We start from the raw sequence: 15,962 nt of genomic DNA on the forward strand, positions 1-15,962 counted from the left end.
CTTAAGTGAATTTGAAATATAATAAATACCCACAAATTAAATTGCCTCAAAGCTTTTTGGGAATGAACCTAAAATAAAAATGAGCAATTTCTGTGCTCAACTTCAGGATGTGGAAGCAACAAGCTCAACTATAAATAGTGACTATGAATATAGAAGGCAAGGGGAAAAAAACACATTCAAAACTGAGCCATTGGTTAGAAAGTGGCTTTCAGTTTCTAGCTGTTTAGGAAAAAATCTTAAGAATGCATCAAGAGAATCTAATAACACCCATTACATGAAGGAAAAAAATGTACATTTAAAGTGTCCTACCGTTAGTTCTTCGACATCACCTTGTTCCTCAGCTTTTGTTTCTTCCTCATGAACTGAGTTAGACTCATTTTCTTGTTGTTTATTCTCTTCTTGGAGATCTTTGCTGACTGCTGTTTGCACACTCTTAACTTCTTCCTTGACAAAGTCAGTTACTAAGGAAACGTGTTCTTGTGATGGTGTCAGAACGGGGCTCAGGGGTGTGACATGATCGTAGTGAGTGTGCAGGAGTCGTAGAGCAATGTCAGATGTTGCTAATATCCTTGGGATTTCAAATCCAGTTTGTGTCTCAGAGAATCTGATACTTCTGTGCCTGTTAATTAATTTAACAAAAAAGATGAGGCTCTAGGAAGTTCTATGTCTGCCGTGAATTTATACCTAAACATTATTTCCTCTTTAATTTCACCAGAGCTTTGAGTACTTGTGAATACCCTTAACTTGCTTTCTTTGCAGCATTTAGACCAGGTTGCTGATGTTACCGTCTTCAAAACTGTCTCTTGGGATCCATGGCTCCATACTCTTCTCCATCTCTGGGAGCCCCTTCTCTGGTTCCTTTGTACAGCCTCCTTCCTAACCACGACTGAGCGACTGAACTGAACTGAACTTCCTAACCATCCCTTAAACGCTGATGTCACTCAGCCCTCAAACAGCCTGAGTGCTCCTTTCATCTCCTTCTACATGTTCTCCCTGGATATTATTATTTCTATGACTTCAATGAGCTCTATGTTTCCTAGGGGCAGAAGCACCCCTGAATGAACTATAAAAGGTTAAAAAAAAAAACGCCCTTACGTATGTGTGCGCATATGTAATAAAGTTCCTAAGAGTTGATTTCTAAAAAGTTAAGAACTACTGATCTGTATGCTAATGACTTCCCCAAACATGTCTCCAAAACTTGGGCTTCCCTGGTGTCTCAGTGGTAAAGAATCTCAGATGTCTGCCAGTGCAGGAGATGCAACTTTGATCCCTGAGTCAGGAAGATCCCCTGGAGAAGGAAATGGAAACTCATTCCAGTAATCTTGCCTGGGAAACCCCATGGACAGAGGAGCCTGGCAGGCTACAGTCCACGGGGTCACAAAAGAGTTGGACACAACTTGGCGACTAAACGACAACAATGCTAATAATGCCTCCAAGTGTGTTTCCAGCTCACATTTCTCTCAATGCCTTCAGACAGTTACACTTCAAGGTCTCATAATCTCATAGGGAACTTCAAACTCAACAAGTCCCACACTGAACTCACCACCCCAACCACCCTCTGCCCCTCGTCATCATCATCAAAGTAAAACAAAAGTTGTTCTGCCACCGCTGTTCCTTATCTTAGTAAAAGAACACCATCTAATTCTCTTTTTAAAACCTGGGTAGTTAATACAGAGCTGTTCATTTTACTTTTATTCTTCTAAAATTACACAGATTATTTTCCGCCAGAGGGCGGTCCTCTGGTTAGGACGCCACGCTTTCACTGCCACGGGTGTGGGTTCAGTCCCTGGTTGGGGAAATAAGATTCTGCAAGCTGCACAGTGTGACCAAAAATAAATGAATAAAAAATTTAATTAAAATTTAAACCACAGAGTATTTTGTAGCAAATAGAACTTGGAAAATATTTTGTTCCTTCCTTTTACTAGATATCAAGAATAAAGTCCAATTTTCCCCATTGTTGTTATGACTAGTCTTTTTAGAGCTGGGACTAGAAACCTATACCTCCTAACTTTTATTCTGATAATTTTTCTCTAAAACTCACTGTGCCATATTAACTCAATTATTTTGAAACGTTTGAGTAAAACGGCAGCCAAGTGATTATGAGTTTGTCATTATCTCTATTATTCCTCAGAATGATACTACTTTGTTGAAAACATTATTTAAATATCTAAAAAGTAATAAAAATGAAGTTATTTTTGAAAGTATTATTTTTCTAATTTAAATATATATTTTAAAATTTTTACAATGTTGTGTTGGCTTCTGCCACATAACAACACAAATCAGCCATAATTATACATACATACCCACTTCCTTGTGGCTCAGCTGGTAAAGAATCTGCCTGCAATGCGGGAGACCTGGGTCTGATCCTTGGGTTAGGAAGATTCCCCTGGAGAAGGGAAAGGCTACCCACTCCAGTATTCTGGCCTGGAGAATTCCATGGACTGTATACTCCATGGGGTCACAAAGAGTCAGATACAACTGAGCGACTTTCACTTTCACTCTCCCTCCCTAGCCTCTCTCCCCTTCCCCTATCCCATCCCTCTAGGCCATCCCAGAGCACCAGACTGGGCTCCCTGTTGCCACACAGCAACTTCTCACCAGCTATCCATCTTACACCTGAAAGTGTATGTATGTTGATGCTACTTTCACAGTTCACACAAAATAAATTTTTTAAAAGCTTCAGACTGTCCTGTAGGAAGCACCTATAGCTTCTATTTTTTGGTGGGGAGGGAGGCTGAGTGAGTGAAAAAAAGAGGAAGACCCCGATATCTAGTCAGTGTATATTTATACTAGACATCCTGTTATGTATGACCTTTACATGTATTAACATTTAATCTTCAGCCCAATCCTATTAAGTGATAAAAATAATTTCACTGTTGATATACTGAGACCTTACAAGGCTAAGGAGCTTGCCTAAGATAAACAACAGGTCTCAGAATTAAACCCTAACTGGCTGACTTCCTAAGATGGGTTTTTATAAGTATGCCATGCTGAAATGCAACAGGCATCTGCTTGGTCATGTGACTCTAATGTCTTCAGACCTACAGCATCACCCATGGCAATACCTTGGATTCTTCTTGAGGTTCGCCCATATATAGAGAGTAACATTTTCATCTTGAATGACTTTTTCCATATTTCCACTGTCCAGATCTGCTAAAGTACTAGCTTGCTGTAAGGAAAAAGGAAAACATTATTAAGATTAGAGGCCTCATAAATTATGCAATTTAGGTAAGTTATTTCATCAGCTAGGTGTTGGATTCCCTTCAATACTTAAAAAAGTAATTTGGGTAAAATAAGGTTCAATAAAAATAACAGAATTGTTTTAAATAATTCTCTAAATGATACAAATGTATTTACTCACTGAAACGTGTTCCCCCTTTTCTACTCAGTTTCTCTTAAGGTGTCTAAGGATGGTAGTTGCTCCTATATTCCCAGGTAGCTCTTGTAGATTGCTTTTAGATTACCCTTTTCAATTTTAACATTATCATGACTTCTCATTTTAACTATATATCCTAATCTTATCCTTACCTTATGCTACTGCAAAAATTAGCCTATTCCTGAACACATCAAGTTTACAAAATAAAATATCCCTATGAGTTCTGATTTACTAGTCTAATACTCGATAATCAACATACCATTTAAGGATATTCTTTAGAATTCTTTAATAAAGACTAAACTAGATTCATGCCTCTTGCTTAAGACATTAGTTCTTTAAAAGGACTTAAATAAGCCAATAGGTATTCAGCTCCTATAATGTAAAAACTTAAAAGTACTGGGAATTGAATTTATTGCTATTTGTTTTAAAAGTAATTGTTCTGTGACTTCCCCTGGCAGTGGTTAGGACTTCACTGAAGAGGGGCACAGGTTCGATCTCTGGTGGGAGAACTAAGATTCCACAAGCCACTCAGTGTGGCATAAATAACAAAACTGCTGTAGAACTGTTCCACATTGCGTGAATTTATCCAGCTGTTCCCTCACACTTTAACTTACTCCTCTATCTCCTTTATTTTTTGTACACTGTAAGTTAGGTCAAGGTAGGTTTAATCAGATTAGACGAATGATTTTCTGCAAGAAGGCACCTAGTGGGAAGTTGTGTTCTTTACATTGCATCCTATCAGGAGGCACATGATGTCCTACTGTTAACAATGTGGACTTGATTGCTGAGTTCAGGTGGTGACTACCCATATCTTCCCATTGCAAAGTACATTTATCCTAGTCAGTAAGTAATCTGTAGTCAAATACTTTGGCATTATGAGAATGACATGCTCCTAAACGTTTCACCTAATTACTGTGGTAGCGGTTAATTATCTATCAGTTATTACACTGGGGATTGAAAAATGGTGATTATCTTCCTGACCATTCCTTCCACATTCATCAGATGGTATTCTATAAAGAATTGTTCTCTCTACCCCCACCTCACTTTCCCTCTTCCTTTCTGGGGTATCAGTGTAGACTCAAGAATTTTTATTTTAATCAATGTGTTTTAATAAATTATAGTCATTGTTCTTTCTGATATTCAAATTATCCCCAACTTGACCACTGGGAGCTTTTTTAAGCTAGTCTTGTCCCTCTACCTATGGCTCCATCAGTCTTTGAGCATTTACTTGCTTTCTAGCACAAGATAATGCAAAAACTCATCCTGCAATAACAATCTCATCTTTCAAATTCCCTGCCCTAAGCTTGAATCAGCTATTTACCCCAATTAGAACTTATTCCTTTTCATGGAATAAAGAGAAATCTGGTTCATACTGATATTTCCATTACAAATTTAACATTATAGTGTTTTTTCTAATCTTCTCTTCTATATAACATATCTTTTTTTTCTGTTAAAATAAAAATCTTGATCACTAATAACTATAACACATTTCCTTACTGGCTTTTCTCTTGCAATATAAATAAAATAGTTGCAAAATTTTAATATGAATATTACTGCTAAGAATAACTTAACAATAATAAGCCTTCTTTGCAGTTCTTTTTGTAATTAGAACACATTCTACCAAGTCTATAAAGGTCACTGTGTTTTAGACCAGAAGAAAAAAGAAACCAAGACACAAAATAGCCAAAAGCAAGGTATGATCTTATACTGTTTTCTGATTTAAAAAAACAAAGCCAAACAAAAGCTATAGGAGATATTCATGGAATATTAGGGAAAATTCAAATATGGACTGGATATTAGAATATACTATGGAATTATTATTAACTTTCATAGATATAATAATAATGGCTCTATAATTAGTTGAATATTACCATTAGTGCTAAGATATTTGGGAAAAATAGAGTGACTACCAATAATTGTAATCTTGTGTCAACTGATTCATCTAGAGTGAATATCTAACATACAAGGCTTTGTGAATTTATTTTCATAATGGCCTTAGTAAACTTTAGCAAGTATAAGAGAAAATATCTAGAATTTAGCTATATTGATAATGTTTTATTTCTTTAAGAGTAAAATATTCACAGTTGATAAATACATTGTGCCTTAAATTATTCTGACTTTTCCTTAGCCTTTTAAATCTTCAAAAAAATGATACTGGATTTTAAAAATTATATAATATAAAATCTTAACACTTACAAAAGATATTAATAACATAGAAAGCAAAACATCACACTTACTCTGAGAAGTATTTCTGTGGCTCTGTTAAACTTAAGATGAAGGAGCTCCTGCAGTTCTAGAATTGATCCTTGGTATTGGATTATATTTTTCCTTTGCAAATCATATGGTGGAGTTTCCAACAAAATTAACTTCAATTTCTCAATTAACTATAAAGTAAAAGTAAAAATATAAAGCAAAAATTTACCATAAAAGTAATCTTCTGATAAACAAAGGAAAAAGTGAAATATGGGATGTTTTTACCACTTTTGAATTGAGGAAGATATCACCAGTAAAACATATAAAAATAGTTTCCGGTATTTATTCTATTAGAAAAGGTCATGGGAAAATAAAATATTTCCTCCCAAAACTCCACTATAAGAATCCTTAACTATGTAATGAGCTGTCCTTAGCTGTCATTAGCAAGCTGTCCTTAGCAAGCTGATTGCCCAGGACTGTGGAACAACAGAAACAATAACAATATGGTAACAACGAGGAGAAGAGTGAGCAGAAATGGAAGAGGAGAATCACTAATATCTACTGAATACTTACTATGTGCCAAGACCTGTGTTCCAAATGCTTCATATGTTTTAATCCATTTAATTCTCATCGTAAGTCTATGGGTAGATACTGTTCATTGTGCCTATTTTGTAGATCAGGAAACTGAAGCAACCTAGTTCCACCAGTGAGGAGCTTTAGATGCCACTCCATCCTATCAAGTGAAAGGCTGAACAGACTAAAAACACCAACAACTTCTTTATGGATCAGAAAGCAGGAGGAGGGGGAAAGGAAGCATTTTGAAATATACAAGAGCACTCTGTTCTTCTTAACAAGGCTTGATCTCAGGGAAAATTAATAACAAGCCTGACCTGCTGGAATTTTTTTTCCAATTAATTTATTTTAATTGGAGGCTAATTACTTTACAATATTGTGGTAGTTTTTGCCATACACTGACATGAATCAGCCATGGGTGTACATGTACACATGGGTGTACATGTGTACATCCTGAAACCCCCTCTCACCTCCCTCCCCACCCCATCCCTTTGGGTTGTCCCAGAGCACCAGCTTTGGGTGCCCTGCTTCATGCATTGAATTTACACTGGTCATCTATTTTACATGTGGTAATATACATGTTTCAATGCTATTCTCTCATATTGTCCCACTCTTGCCTTCTCCCACATAGTTCAAGAATCTATTCTTTACTTCTGTGTCTCTTTTAGGGTCTTGCATATAGGGTCATTGTTACTGTCTTTCGAAATTCCACATATATGCATTAATATACTGTATTGGTGTTTCTCTTTCTGGCTTACTTCACTGTGTATAATAGGATCCAGTTTCATCCACCTCATTAGAACTGACTCAAATGTGTTCTTTTTATAGCTGAGTAATATTCCATTGTGTATATGTACCACAGCCTTCTTATCCATTCATCTGCTGATGGGCATCTAGGTTGCTTCCATGTCCTGGCTATTATAAACTGCAATGAACACTGGGGTACATGTGTCTCTTTCAATTCTGGTTTCCTTGGTGCATATGCCAGTGGTGGGATTGCTGGGTCATATGGCAGTTATATTTCCAGTTTTTTAAGGAATCTCCACACTGTTCTCCATAGTGGCTGTACTAGTTTGCATTCCCAACAACAGTGGAAGAGGGTTCCCTTTTCTCCACATCCTCTCCAGCCATTTGTAGACTTTTTGATGGCAGCCATTCTGACCGGCATGAGATGGTATCTCATTGTGGTTTTGATTTTCATTTCTCTGATAATGAGTGATATTGAGCATCTTTGCAAGTGTTTGTTAGCCATCTGTATGTCTTCTTTGGAGAAATGTCTGTTTAGTTCTTTGGAGCATTTTTTGATTGGGTCGTTTATTTTTCTGGTATTGAGCTGCATGAGTTGCTTATATATTTTGGAGATTCATTCTTTGTCAGTTGCTTCATTTGCTATTATTTTCTCTCATTCTGAGGGCTGCCTTTTCACCTTGCTTATAGTTTCCTTCATTGTGCAAGAGCTTTTAAGTTTAATTAGTTCTCATTTGTTTATTTTTGTTTTCATTTCCATTCCTCTGGGAGGTAGATCAAAAGGATATTGCTGTGATTTATGTCAAAGAGTGTTCTGCCTATGTTTTCCTCTAAGAGTTTTATGGTTTTGGTCTTACATTTAGACCTTTAATCCATTTTGAGTTTACTTTTGTGTATGGTGTTAGAAAGTGTTCTAGTTTCATTCTTTTTCAGGTGGTTGACCAGTTTTCCCAGCATCACTTGTTATTTGAAATTGTCTTTTCTCCATTGTACATTTTTGCCCCCTTTGTCAAAGATAAGGTGTCCAAAGGGGTGTGGATTTATCTCTGGGCTTTCTATCTTGTCCCACTGATCTATATTTCTGTCTTTGTGCCAGTATCATACTGTCTTGATGACTGTAGCTTTGTAGTATAGTCTGAAGTCAGGCAGGTTGATTCCTCCAGTTCCATGCTTCTTTCTCAAGATTGCTTTGGTTGTTTGAGATTTTTTGTGTTTCCATATGAATTTTGAAACTATTTGTTTTAGTTCTGTGAAAAATACCATTGGTAGCTTGATAGAGATTGTGCTGAATCTATAGATTGCTTTGGGTAGTATACTCATTTTCATTATACTGATTCTTCCAATCCATGAACACAGTATATTTCTTCATCTATTTGTGTCATCTTTGATTTCCTTCATCAGTGTTTTATAGTTTTCTATATATAGGTCTTTTGTTTCTTTAGGTAAATTTATTTCTAAGTATTTTATTCTTTTCATTGCAGTGGTGAATGGGATTGTTTCCTTAATTTCTCTGTTTTCTCATTGTTAATGTATAGGAATGCAAGGGATTTCTGTGTATTAATTTCATACCCTGCAACTTTACTATATTCATTGATTAGCTCCAGTGATTTTTCTGGTGGTATCATTAGGGTTCTTTATATAGAGGATCATGTCATTTGCAAACAGAGTTTTACTTCTTTTCCAATCTGGATTCCTTTTATTTGTTTTTCTTCTCTGATTTCTGTGGCTAGGACTTCCAAAACTATGTTGAATAGTGGTGATGAGAGTGGGCACCCTTGTCTTGTTCCTCATTTTAGAGGAAATGCTTTCAATTTTTTGCCATTGAGGATAATGTTTGTTGTGAGTTTGTCATATATGGCTTTTATTATGTTGAGATATATTCCTTCCATGCCTGCTTTCTGGAGAGTTTTGATCATAAATGGGTGTTGAATTTTGTCAAAGGCTTTCTCTGCATCTATTAAGATAATCATATGGTTTTTATCTTTCAATTTGTTAATGTGGTGTATCACATTCATTGATTTGTGAATATTGAAGAATCCTTGCATCACTGGGATAAAGCCCACTTGGTCATGATGTATTATCTTTTTAGTATGTTGTTGGATTCTGTTTTCTAGAATTTTGTTGAGGATCTTTGCATCTGTGTTCATCAGTGATATTGGTCTGTAGTTTACCTTTTTTGTGGCATCTTTGTCTGGTTTTGGTATTAGGGTGATGGTGGCCTCATAGAATGAGTTTGGGAGTTTGCCTTCCTCTGCAATTTTCTGGAAGAGTTTGAGTAGAATAGGTGTTAGCTCTTCTCTGAATTTTTGGTAGAATTCACCTGTGAAGCTATCTGGTCCTGGGCTTTTGTTTGTTGTAAGATTTTTTATTATAGCTTCAATTAACTTGTTTGTGATGGGTCTGTTAAGATTCTCTATTTCTTCCTGGTTCAGTTTTGGAAGGTTATGCTTTTCTAGGAATTTGTCCATTTCTTCCAAGTTGTCCATTTTATTGGCCTATAATTGCTCATAGTAGTCTCTTCTGATCTTTTGTATTTCTGTGTTGTCATTTCTTCATTTTGATTTCTAATTTTATTGATTTGATTCTTCTCCCTTTTTTTCTTTATTTCTGCTCTGATTTTTCAGAGCCTAACTCACCCAGGAGAAAGGAAAAATTCAACTGCAATAGGCTTTAGTCATTCCCTCTCACCTAAGAGAGGACAGGAAAAGTTAAAAATACTTGTGGATTCATTGTCCAGAGACATAGGATTACTTAAAGACTGAGACCTAATCACAAGACTACAGAACTCTTCCTTCCCACCTCACCATCACATTACACAAGGCTTATTTACAACAGTTCTTTTTACCCAGTACATCATATCTGGCTATCAAGAAAAAATGACAAGGTATACCAAAAGGCAAAAACCACAATTTGAAAAGATAAAGCAAGCATCAGAACCAGACATGGTAGAACCAGACAGACATGGTAAGATTTGATGATCAGAACAGGAATTTAAAACACCTGTGATTAATGTGCTATGGGTTCTAATGGATAAAGTAGACAGCATGCAAGAATTAGATGGGTGATATAAAACTGAAAGATGGAAATCCCAAGAAAGGACCAAAAAGAAATGCTAGAGGTCATTTCAACAGAAACAAAGAATACCTTTGATGGGCTTATTCCTCTACTGGACACAGCTGAGGAACGTATCTCTGAGAGTATTTATCAATAGAATCCTCAAAAACCAAAAAGCAAAGAGAACAAAGACTGAAAAAAGCCAGAACAGAATAACCAAGGACTTTGGAACAACTTAAAATAAATGTGGCACACACATAATGGAAATACCAGAAGGAAAAGAAGGAAAGAAACAGAAGAAATATTTGAAATAAAAATGGCTGAGAATTTCCCTCAAACTAATGTCAGACAACAAACCACAGACTGAAGAATCTCAGAGAATACCAAGCAAGATAAATGCCCCAGAAACCTATTTATGCATGTTATTTTCAAAGGACGGAAAATCAAAAATAAAGAAAAATTCCTGAAAGCAGCCCAAGGGAAAAAACATCTTACCTTTAGAAGAACAAAGTTAAGAATTATATCCAACTTCTCAGAAATCACACAAGCAAGTAGAGAGATATTCAGTGTTGGGAAAAATTAAGGCACAGTATGGTCAAGGAACAACAAATAAGTAGCAGAATTTAATTTTTTTTCCTGCAGAAGACAGCACCAGCTTTATTTTAGGAAATAATCACATGCAATGGATAGGATTTTTTTACTCTAATCAGAATGACCTTTTGATGTGCTGTGAAGCATGAAAGCAATGACTGGGTAAACTCAGCTGAAAAGCAGTACAGCATATGAAGAATAAAAGAGTAGAATTTAATTCTGAACATGGACATAGATAATATATAGAAAATTTCTAAAGTAAGAGAGAGAGCATAGTCGTGCTGGGTAGTGTGGGCTCAAGCCAGAAATCTGGGCTTCATCTTCACCCTCTTACCAGTGGCATGATCTGGGACAAGTTATTTAACATCTGAGTCTCACTTTCTTCATTTGAAAAATGGGGATGATGGTGCCTACCTCACAGGATTATTGCAGTTACTTCACAGCAGCAACATGAGTAACCTGAAACAGGCTAAGAATGTCTGCCATAGTAAGGGTTGCATAAGAATCTGTCATACAAATAAATTTAATAATTTGGAACTTGATGTTTACCATGGAATAGAGATCAGTTGCATCCTACTCTTTGCAACCCCATGGACTGTAGCCCATCAGGCCCCTGTATCCATGGAATTCTCCAGGCAAGAATACTGGAATGGGTTGCCATTTCCTACTCCAGGAGATCTTCCTGACCCAGGGATCAAACCCACGTCTCTTGAGTCTCCTGTATTGGCAGGTGCATTCTTTACCACTGAGCCACTTGGGAAGCCCAACCATGGGATTACTGCTATCCAGTTCTTTCCATTCATCTTGTGACTTCTTGCTTTAGTTTCCTGCTGTTATTGATTACTCTCCTTGTCTGTCTCCTATTTTGTTTTACTTATCCTTTTCTCATCTTCCCTACTATTTATTATTTCTGCTTCTATACCCCACATTCGTAACAGGAAGATGTTATATCCAGCTCATCACTGGTGAACTTTAGTACTACTTCCTGCTGCCTCTGCTATTTAAAGAGCAGCAGATTCCTGGACCAGCATCATGTCATGGCAGCCTCACTGGGAGAGAGGATATGAAAGAACACTGTGTGAGGACTCTATTAGCGTCCAAACCCCTCATGGGAGGCTCTTTGGAATCTTTGGAAAGGCAGAGTAAGGCTCATCTGAGGTCTCGTAGGGGACCATAAGCAAGTCACTATTTGTTTCTTCATGTGTAAAATGAATCTCATAAGCTTGTTTTCCAGATTAAATTAGGCAAACATATTTTGACCTTAACAGTCTGGAGTTATTCCACTTTATAGGCACATGGAAAAGTAAACCACAGTGACAAGAACTGTAACATGGTAAGGAAATGAAACAAAAAGCACTAGAGGATAAAAGGACCAAGAGGAGTGAATTCTTTCTGTTGGTGTTGTTCAGTTGCTAAGTCACGTTCAGCTCTTTGCAACTCCATGGACTGTAGCACGCCAGGCTCCTCAGTCCCTCACTATCTCCCAGAGTTTGCTCAAATTCATGTCCATTGAGTCAGTGAAACTACCTAACCATTTCATCCTCTGCCATCCTCTTCTCCTTTTGCCTTTAATCTTTCCTAGCATCAGGGTCTTTTCCAGTGAGTCAGCTCTTCGTATCAGGTAGCCAAAGTTTCCATTGTTACATTGGTGTATCTAAGTGTGGATTCCTTTCTGTTTATCCTAACTTGGGATTTGTTGGGTTTCTGAGGATTCTGGGAAATTTTCAGCCTAATGAATATTGTCTCTTCCTTATTCTACATCTCCTTCTGGTACTCCTTTAGTCCTTTTTGCTCCATCATACATGTCTGTTAACTACTCCTTGATAATTTTTCATCTCTTCACTGTGCTGTATTCTGATAAATTCTTCCAGTCTAACTACTGACTCACTCGTTATTAAGAATTCTTGGTAGAGACATTATTGTTTTGCCTTCATTACGCTAAATATGAGCCAATCAAGTGCATATCATCACCCTTTGCAGTGTAGGTTTTCATCTATTATCCACATTACCTTTCTGAGGCTCCCAGCCATAAAAGGGTCTCTGATAATACTTGCTACCTTGCTTGTACCTTAGGCTTGCCTCCTGATGCTCCTTTAAACCAATGCAAAGCCACAAAAGAGGAACAAATAGACACTTTCTGGGAAGCCACTGACTTTGACACTTGTCCATTTTTCTGAATTGTCTTATGGACTCCAAGATTTTTCCTTTACTTGTCACAACTTTTTTTCCTGGCATTTTTAAGTGTGTGGTAAAGTGGTAGTGCCTCAGGTTAACCTATCCATCCTATTTGCAGAAATAGAAAGTAGGATATTCTTATTCATCCGTGTACTTTTAGTGCTTAAAAGAGGTGCTTGGCTTATAGTTAACATTAAAAAAAATATGTGTAATGAATCACTGAAGAGTGGATAATTCTGGCTGAAGATAAAGTCATACACTTCTACACTGTTACCTACGTAAATGGATGCAACTTGATTTTTTTCTGGAATTGGATACACTTACAGTTAATGTTACAGTTTTGGACTTCCCTGGTAGCTCAGAAGGTAAAGCGTCTGCCTACAATGTGGGAGACCCAGGTTCGATCCCTGGGTCGGGAAGATCCCCTGGAAAAGGAAATGGCAACCCACTCCAGTACTCTTGCCTGGAAAATCCCATGGATGGAGGAGCGTAGTAGGCTACAGTCCGTGGGGTGGAAAAGGGTCCGACACAACTGAGCAACATCACTTTCACTTCCACTTTTCACAGTTAATGTTTCAGAATTGTTAGGCTGATCTTACCTAAGGTGGTGAGAGGTTTTGAGGAGTGGTAAAAATAAAAAATAAAATAAAAAGATGAGCAAATGTTTTTCTTCTTAACCAAGAAAGTAGTAGTGTTACTAACTGACAAATACAATAATTTATTTCTATTTTTGGAATCAATATCAGGCTATTTATAATTTACATAATTTAAAATCACAGAATAATGCTTAAATACTTACATTTAGCACTAGTTTACTCTTCTCAATCACTTCCTCTAAAGTTTCATTGGTTTCCTCTTTCCACAAGGTAATAAAAGTATTCATTTCTTGGGCTATTGAAGGATCAGGACTCCCATCACATTGAATGTAGTGTTTCCACTGTGGAACAAAAATGCTTGCAAGTTCTCACTGATGAAAATTCAACCAAAGATTAAATTACTTCTTTTTCAATATATGAACTCTTATAAACTAGTTTTCCAATTCTGGTGAAAAACATATTATGATTTTAGTTACTTGAAGATGTCTCTAAAATACCCAAATATCTCTTAATCAATATAACTTTTAAGCTTCAATAATTCAAATAAATATAAATTATATCTATTGTCACATTTTACTTTTAAAACAGTGTTTATGAGATGATTTTGTTTTGTTTTCCTCACTAATCACATAGCTTCTGTCTTTACACAAGTTTAACATCTGGGTTAATTTATATTTCTCAAATTATTACTAACTATTAATTGCCATGTCATTTTAGTATGTCATTCCATTCATTGTGTAGTCTATGCAAACTCTACATTTGTAATCGCATTGTTTGTGTGTGTGTGTGTGTGTGTGACTTATTCAGTCGTGTATGACTCTTTGCGACCCCATGGACTGAAGCTCACCAGGCTCCTCTGTCTGTGGAATTCTCCAGGCAAAAATACTGGAGTGGGTTGTCATTTCCTTTTCCAAGGGATCTTCCTGACCCAAGGATCGAACCTGGGTCTCCCACATTGCAGGCAGATTCTCTACCATCTGAACCACCAGAGAAGCCCAATCATATTGTGATTACAATTTTTTTGCTTTAAGTTATACTATAATCTTTGCCATATTATTACAGTTTTTCCTTTTTAACCATTGATATTGTTTCCAAAGCTGCACTGTTTTGAACAACACTCACTGGCCTCAGGGTCAAACTTTTTATATTTTAATTTAGGATAATTTCCTCAATATAAATTCCCCCAAATTAAATCAAAGGATATAAAAATGTCAAGGATCTTATTGACAAATAGATTTCTAAAAAGCTATATGAATTTAATTTGCTACAAGCAAATGAGAGAGATTTGTCAGATTAACTTTTTTATAGACACATTTAAAGTTTCCTGTTATTAAGATAGATATAGGATTATAACTCCCTCTTATGGTATAAAAGTGTTAGCTAAAAAAATAAAATCAGTCTTACCTGGGAAAGGAATCTATCATCTCGTTTCAATTTCTCTGCTTCAGGAAAACATGCTTCTAATAAATAAAGTTCTTCAAGCTCTTCATTTCTCCTTTCTAGATCCTGTTTCATGGGGATAGATACATTGATCTTTTTTAATTTCAGCTTTGTATTTTGTAAGTGTGTGTGTGTGTGCGTGTTAGCTGCTTAGTCGTGTCCGACTCTTTGCAACCCCATAGACCGCAGCCCACCAGGCCCCTCTGTGTCCATGGGATTCTCCAGGCAAGAACACGGGAGTGGGTTGCCATTTCCTACTCCAAAAGGAACTAAAGAAAGAAAGAAAGTGAAGTTGCTCAGTCGTGTCCGACTCTTTGCTACTCCATGGACTGTAGCCTACCAGGCTCCTCCATCCATGGAATTTTCCAGGCAAGAATACTAGAGTGGGTTGCCATTCTTTTGTAAGTAGCATCTAAAATTTACTGGACAAATATTTAATTTCAAGATGAACACTACAGTTAGTTTAAATGTAACTAATATTTCTAAAAGGTTTCATCTGAAACAGTGGTGTACATAGTGTGATATGCAGCTACCAGGTGATTCCTCCAAATTCTTTCAGGATCAGTGAGGTCAAATCTATTTTAATGACAATACTACGACTTTATTTGCTCTTTTTACAGGGTACACATTTGCAAGATGGTGTAAAATTGCTGGCGCCTTTGTACAAATAAAGGCACAAGCTTTATTAGTGGTCATATTCTTCAGGGGAGAGGGGTGATAAGTAGCCAGGTCCACATAAGAATGACCTGATGAAGAAGTAAAAATTATTAGTTGTATTAAATGTAAAAACTTAAGTATATGTCTTTTGATATTCTGTGTGGTAAGATGGGAAGAATGCAGAGAGCACTTTTGCTGCACATCAAAGAACAATGCTATCTTGAGAAATAAACATCTGTGCAACTGTTTGAGTACTTTGGCAGACCTTCCCTCAGAAATGAATGAACTGACCATGTCACTTTCAGGAAACACTGCTGCCCTTGATAAAATTCAAGCTTTCAAATAAAAGTTTGAATTTTAGAAAACTTGTATCCACTACTAGGGAGCCTGACAGTTTCCCAATCCTTAAAACCTTTTCCTGTTTGACTGGAGTTGACACTAACGCATGTGATCTTTTTGATAATGAATTAAAAGAATACATCAACATTTGGAAGCAAATAATTCAGTGAATCATTTTTTTCCAAGCTATCAAGTCTTGATGTTGCAAAATCATGTGTCAA

The 15,962-nt window shown here is 36.6% G+C and overlaps 1 protein-coding gene across 1 annotated transcript in view; it reads right to left on the reverse strand.

Moving 5' to 3' along the window:
- The window catches only part of DNAI7 (dynein axonemal intermediate chain 7), a 77,571-nt gene that overhangs the window by 42,447 nt on the left and 19,162 nt on the right, over window positions 1–15,962 (reverse strand). The window contains exons 5-9 of the mRNA XM_061125148.1: window positions 14,710–14,811; window positions 13,509–13,646; window positions 5,614–5,760; window positions 3,066–3,169; window positions 310–619 (exon numbers count right to left, since the gene is read on the reverse strand). Coding sequence (XP_060981131.1) covers window positions 310–619; window positions 3,066–3,169; window positions 5,614–5,760; window positions 13,509–13,646; window positions 14,710–14,811 — 801 coding nt within the window. The remainder of the gene's footprint in view (window positions 1–309; window positions 620–3,065; window positions 3,170–5,613; window positions 5,761–13,508; window positions 13,647–14,709; window positions 14,812–15,962) is intronic.

The sequence above is a fragment of the Dama dama genome, chromosome 22, assembly GCF_033118175.1.
Source record: "Dama dama isolate Ldn47 chromosome 22, ASM3311817v1, whole genome shotgun sequence".
NCBI classification, from domain to species: Eukaryota; Metazoa; Chordata; class Mammalia; order Artiodactyla; family Cervidae; genus Dama; species Dama dama.